We start from the raw sequence: 6,520 nt of genomic DNA on the forward strand, positions 1-6,520 counted from the left end.
ACTACTTCTTGATGCACACTTTCTTCACTAAAAATTAAAAGTACTTATTACATTAGGCCTTAATGCAGGCAGCGCACACATACGCACGTGTGATGGGAAAATGAGTGGTGAGATGGAAATCGCACTTAGTTTAACAAGCTTTTTTATTTTAAACTGCATTACCCATTTAATTTTCCCATCCTATGTTGTGCATAAATCGTGTACTTTTTTGTTTTACACAAAATAACCTGGGGTACTTTATCCCTAGTCTTAACAATTCAACCAATTTGTTACTTGAGAAGCAAACCAATAACATATGGTGACATTGAAACAGGTGTTTGAAGTAAATCTTTGGTCCTGCTCCAAAGCAAGTTTATCACACTACTGATCAGCTATTAATCCTTGTACAGCAGAAACTTATGGGGGTGTACAGTGTTTCCAAGCCTGATGGCTTGCGTGTATTCCACAAATGGTACGGAATCCCTCTGTAGCTTTAAAATATTCTCACTAGCTGACTCAAGTGCTCAGTGCTTACAAAGATTTGTTCCTTTTAAAACAATCCATAAAATGTCGAGTTTCATCTTCATTTTTGGCCTGTGTCATAAAGGCCTTTTTCTGGAAGCGTTATCAGGCCGAACCGCTGTGTGAACCAGGGGCGAGTCTGGAGTGCCCTTCTACTCTTACCGATTCAGCGGTCTGCTTCAATTACTCTTACTGTGCGCTGTGATAAATCGGTTTCCATACAGCTGATAACTAGGTGGTATTCGCCTGCTACTTGAGTTGCTCTCCTCATTTGAATCCACAGCCTTCTAGAGGTAGATTTGGGCCAGTATTCAGTGGAGCGTGGCCTTTGAAAAAAGAATCCAGACAAGATGCCTACTTAAAGAGTCCCAACAAGAGAAAAAGCTTGTCTTAGAGGCTGTAGCAAATGTTCCTTAGCCCATCCGCTGTGTCCAACACCGTTCAGTAGTAATGAAATTTCAATTGCTTTCCGCAAGCGAAACATGGCAATACAGAGACATTTGAAGAAAATGGAACCAACAGAACAGCAATCGGTTCGTGCAAAACATTCGGTAGAAAGTTTTGCATATGTCTATGTATATTATTCGCTCACGATACAAAAAATTGTGCAACATTTGTCAACGATTAGCTAATGAATTAATTACACAAGAAATGGAGTTGAATGATGTCTGACTGTACTCTGCGAGGTCTATCATCTTCACCAGCACCATCATCAGCTATGTATCATTGGGGCAAACTGATGTTTGGCTCCCATAGCATGATGGAGAAAGAAGGCTCCAGCAAAAGGTGAAAAGCAAGCAGAGGGTGCGGCATATTTTAAACAGCCTTGTGTTTCTTGGGAAAACGTGCAACAACCAGGTGTCTACATCTTACAAAACCGTTGAACTGAGAACTTCTTGGTATCATACTGGAGCAGGACGCCAGAAGATGAATCAGTATGACGCCCTTTGCAAACTTCATTCAACAGAATCCTAGTGTGCGTCAGCTGGGCAATTCAATCGGAAAATGACAGCAAGCTCATCGTTGGGATCGGCTGAATGTCCCGTCCTGTATGTGTTCCAGCCGAGCGCGAAGGGAATCACAGGAACCCCACTTGACACTAGTCACTTTCATTTCCCGTTGTCAAGTCGTGGCTTGTCCTCCGTAAACTTTCTGCCAACAAGAGTCTGTTGCGGAAAAAGTTGGGGTCAGGTATTACTAGTGCATGCTCTGCTGGCCAGCTAGGCAGAGCACTCTTTTATGAAAGATTTCGCTATAGAAATTGCGAGCAAGCTGCACGCAACTATCACCACCTGTTCCGTGAAAAGCGCAATGATCCATATATATATCTCAGGTTTCAGATAGGGAGGGGCCTGTTCCACAGCCATAGGTTACGACTGCTTTCATAATCGTATTAAAGACATGACTCTTCAACATAAGTGACACAAGTTCGTAAATATTTCTCGCATTTTAGTGATGCGCGCATTAACTTTATCTGCCACGACACACTCAAGGCTTATGCATGCATCAGGACACGTGAATCTCCCAAAAGAATCAGGCTTTCCATTATGAAGCTTGACAGGGACACGCTGGCGTGCAAGTCGTGAAGTGAGATCTAGCACTGTGAGAATGCAGATGACCACCTGTATCAATTTATCTAGGGTAGTTTGTGCAGACGTATGACCAGATGCATTAGAGAAAATTCACTGTGTAATCTACGTCCACCAATCATCCTGCAAATCTATTTTCCATATCCAGAGAGAGTATAATCAACGTGGAATCGGTGACATATTTGAACAAGAATGGGGAGAATAGGGGGAATTTACGCGGGTCCTACAACACAACCACAGGTAATTGGGTAACAAAAACCATTCTCCATTTCAGAGGAGCTACGGTATCGTTTAATTGCTCAAGGCATGTACGAGCATCCCTTTTATGATTAAAACTCGATAGATTTTTCCCCAATTAGTATAGTATTATGGTAAACGAAAAAGACGTATTTTGTCCGCATTTTCCGCAGGCAAAGCCAAGGATTTCAATCATTTTGCGCGTGGGACTGTGGGTTGCACAGAAGCGCAAAAGAAGACGAACAAACAAGGCCTCAACACTAAAAGTAGTGAAAAATCTGCAGCTGGAATCACAACACAAAAAGGAAGGAGGACGTCATTCAAAGCGAGGAAAACTAGAACAGCGAAAAATGCTGACAGCGTACAACTGGTGGGGGAAATTTCGCTCGAAAATTGGCAGTCAATGCGAAAACTTATCACGAATGACTCCTTGATCAGGACAAAACGAATAAAACGTTCTGTGGAACCAAAAGATGAAAATTTAGGCCAGGCACACGACCTGAGCTTAACTTTTTTCCACAACCCGCGAACCACCAGTGAGCTGACTGCTGAGCATCTACACCATCAGCAAACTGAAAAGCAACCTGTGAAACACAGCGACTCGGAAGCGACCAACTCAACATACAAGAATCAGCTGCTTTCAGAATCACATGTTGGTCTTGATAAACAAGAAGAAATGACACACAAAGACCCTAAATCTTCAAATGCCGATAAATCCTTGCAGCTCACTAAGAAGAAGACCGATTCTAAACCCGATACGTCTATCAGTATACTTAAGACAGACGTCAGGAATGAAAAATTGTTGCGAACTGTGGAAAAATTGAACGAGAACCTCAGTCAAACGCCAAAGAAAATTAGCTCAAGAATAAAAGAACACCATGTGCAGGATAGTAATCCAATTTCTTTAGTTGGGGGAAACTTGACGGGAACAGCTAATCAGGTTTCCATTTCAAGTACCGAAGTAATTCTGGACTTCTCTAACGTAGGATTCACAGGTAAGGAACCAGCAACCGAAATGCCATTAGAATGGATCTCACCAACCAGTTCAAACAAACAACCACTGAAGCCGGATCATCCACTTGATGAAGCTAACGGCACGAAAGCCAAAGCCATCCCAATACAGGATTCGCAGACCCAACGGGTAGACGATGAGGATGCCGCTTCAGCTGTTAATCAAACACCAAGGGTTTTAACAGGAAAACTTCAAAAAAGTACTACTGGAGTGCCTGAAAATGAGTCTGAGATTTTAATCGGAAGCGGCGAGCTATCTACTGCGGCTAACGAAATGCCGAAACAAACAGAAGGTGCACGAACGGAATTCATTGACAAGGTGACGACATACATACCAGTGAATCCGAATAAATTAGGCGAGCGCAAATTCTCTTCATTCCAGTATGCATCTACGGAAGTGTTGGTTGTTGCGGATATTTACAGCGTTCCACGCCCGATTATTGATTCGCTGTCACAGAGCACAGATAATTCATTGGATTTGGCCACATCAACCGAGAGCCAAATAGTGTCTGCAGAAAACGTGGAAGTTTTGGAGCCAAACTCTACAACTGGAAGCACATTGGGCAGTATGAACGAATCTGAACCAGAAGTTACAGTTCAGCTGCCCGAACCAAAGACGGGTACAGCAAATCAGATGGGACATCTGTCTGATCAAACTGACAGCGAGAGAACCGCTGTTAGTGAAAAAGCAACTGCAAATAAGTCGAATGCTTCTGAAAGTCAGGAGGCAGTGGACGGAATCGGAAACAATGAGGCGCCTTTGCCTTTATGTGATTTAAAATTAAAGCTTACTTCTGTCGATGATCTCGGAAAAATAGCCGAAAATACTATAGTTTATTCTAATGAGGACTGTCAAACTAGTGGTCAAGTAGAAGCTCTGGAAACTGGTAAGTCCAACAAAGCAGAAGGGTCAATGATATCACCTGGCAACAATGAAAAAGTCACATCAGTAACACGTCTTCGTCCGAATTTGGAAAGTGTCACCATCTACAGTGAACCAACCTCGGAAAGTTATTTAGAGTTGGACCCAGATTTGCCCCCACACCATGGTGTTGAGGGTCGCCACTTATCGGATTTAAGTATGGGTACTGCGTCCTTAGAATATTTAACCGAAACGCCTCATGCGAGTGACCAAAGGGAAGATTTGTATGAGATTAAATCCCATAAGGTTATTTCTCACACGCACCCAGAAAAACAAGGGGAAAGCGGGATGCAAACAGTTTCTGTTGGTCTAGTCTCGGACTCAGTTCAACCACTCGCACATCCAAACATTCTTCCGACAGATGATCCATCAATGATTCTTACTACTCTACATAATACAGATCCAATTATCCGATCCAAACTATCTGGCCCTCAAAACGCAGGCAGCATCTCGTCTTTAGGAGAGCATGTTAATCAACCGGTGACATCTACTAGTCTGGACAGTCCTGAACAGTTTGGATCAGATCACAGCACAACTGTTGCTACGGATCACCCACCTGCTGTTTCTAGTGAGCCAGGGAAGGCTGTGTTTGATTTGCAAAATGTTGAGAGCAGTTCACCTCATTACGTTGATACGACCGGTCTAGTGAGTATCTCGGATGGTATGTTGCCAACCTCCGATAGAAAAAGTGAACTTGTTCATCATGCGCAGCAAAACCAGACTGTCTCCGAGGTGCTAAATGCCACGACTACTGATTCAGCTGATCCAACGTCGGAAACCGCATCAACTGGAGAAACCAGTGAAATCGGTGGTCTTGATGTGATGGAATCTGTATCACCAAAGAATCCAAACACCTTCAATCGAAGTTCCTCTAAAGAATTTACTTCCTTTATTAATATAGAGGCCAACATGACATTGCCCATTCAGTTGACGTTCCCCCCACCTGCCCTGGACGATATTTCTTCGGGCGGCTCATGGTCAGACAATAACTCCCTCAACTTACTGCAGCCCACCCAGTCGCAACATTTGACAAGATCTGGTTCAGCTGACGATAGTGATGCTGCATCTGCTTTCCCAATGTCATCCCGGGCGAACAATGACATTACTCAAAACGGTGGTTTTGTACCCCACCCAAGAAGCGGAAAATTCCATCTGCCAGGATCGAATGAAAACGGTATGTCGTATTCACGCATCTAAGTGAGGATTTTTTCATTAAGTAAAACCGCTCAAGAGAGCATTCTTGGGTTCTTTTTAATTTTTTGGCGTAACCAGATCTGCCTTAGAGGTGTAGAGCAGTCAAGCCGACTCTTACTGTAGACTAATGGTTTCCTCTTGCGTATAGCTGCTTTTTTACCAAAGGCCGTAGTCCAGATACAGAGGAGTCGGTTAGTTGCTTGTTGTGGATTCATTCGAAGTATGTGCTTATACATTCCATGGTTTCGGTGCGATGTATCAGAAAGTTCATCGATTTGGCGTATTAGGGTTTATCGAAGGAAGAAGGTGGTAAAGATTATGAAACTCGATGCCGAATTTTCTTCTAAAACACTTGCGTGCCCGACTCAAGGAAATTCTTCTTCTGGTCTAAAAGCAAATATGGCCATGTAACAGTTGGTCAACCTTCAGCGTCCACTCCCACAGATGTCTTACTTGAAGCCAAATATGGTGCAAGAAGGTGCTGGGCGTCAGTGCAGACCTGTGAGCGTAAGACTGGTGGCTTAACATGCGGAGGACTGTAGCGGGCCGTCGGCCTGTCTAAATATGAAGACATGATGAGGAGTACCTACACAAGTCACTTGTTTATTAGTGATGCTATGTCATCTATTCCTCCAAAATTCGGCGTAATACAATGCCTTCTGTAGTGAGACAGATGTTCCCAAGGGGAGTATATTACTACATGTTCGCAGTGGTAATAAACCACTTGATGATATCCTTTCCCCTCCTACAAATGTCTAGTGACACCGTTGTCCTCAAGAAAACAGATATCGGACAGATGCTGAGTACAGAAACGAAACGAACTCATTTGTTACATTCACCTTTCTTCGGACGTAGTACCATAAAGGCGTAGTACCATAAAGGGCGTAGTACCATAAAGGGCTTAGCAGCGGCATAAATGAATTGTAATGTTGTCATCTCTGATGTATTCATTGGTAACTGATCAGATGGTTGTTAAGATGTTCGCCGAGCTTGATAGTCGACCCGCAGAAGTTTCTTCATCATTCAAGAAGACATATCGGTGCTTTGTTGAGTTGCTCCTCGAAAC

General features: G+C 43.3%; 1 protein-coding gene across 1 annotated transcript; it reads left to right on the plus strand.

Annotated features, from left to right (window-relative positions):
• Positions 1 to 1,506: 1,506 nt before the first annotated feature.
• T265_11436 (hypothetical protein) lies at positions 1,507 to 5,457 on the plus strand (the record flags this gene model as incomplete). The annotated part of the gene is made up of 2 exons (XM_009178092.1): positions 1,507 to 1,665; positions 2,455 to 5,457. The coding sequence occupies 2 exons, from the start codon at positions 1,507 to 1,509 to the stop codon at positions 5,455 to 5,457; spliced, it is 3,162 nt and encodes a 1,053-aa protein (XP_009176356.1).
• Positions 5,458 to 6,520: the final 1,063 nt, after the last annotated feature.

This window comes from Opisthorchis viverrini (assembly GCF_000715545.1).
Source record: "Opisthorchis viverrini unplaced genomic scaffold opera_v5_496, whole genome shotgun sequence".
Lineage (NCBI taxonomy): Eukaryota > Metazoa > Platyhelminthes > Trematoda > Opisthorchiida > Opisthorchiidae > Opisthorchis > Opisthorchis viverrini.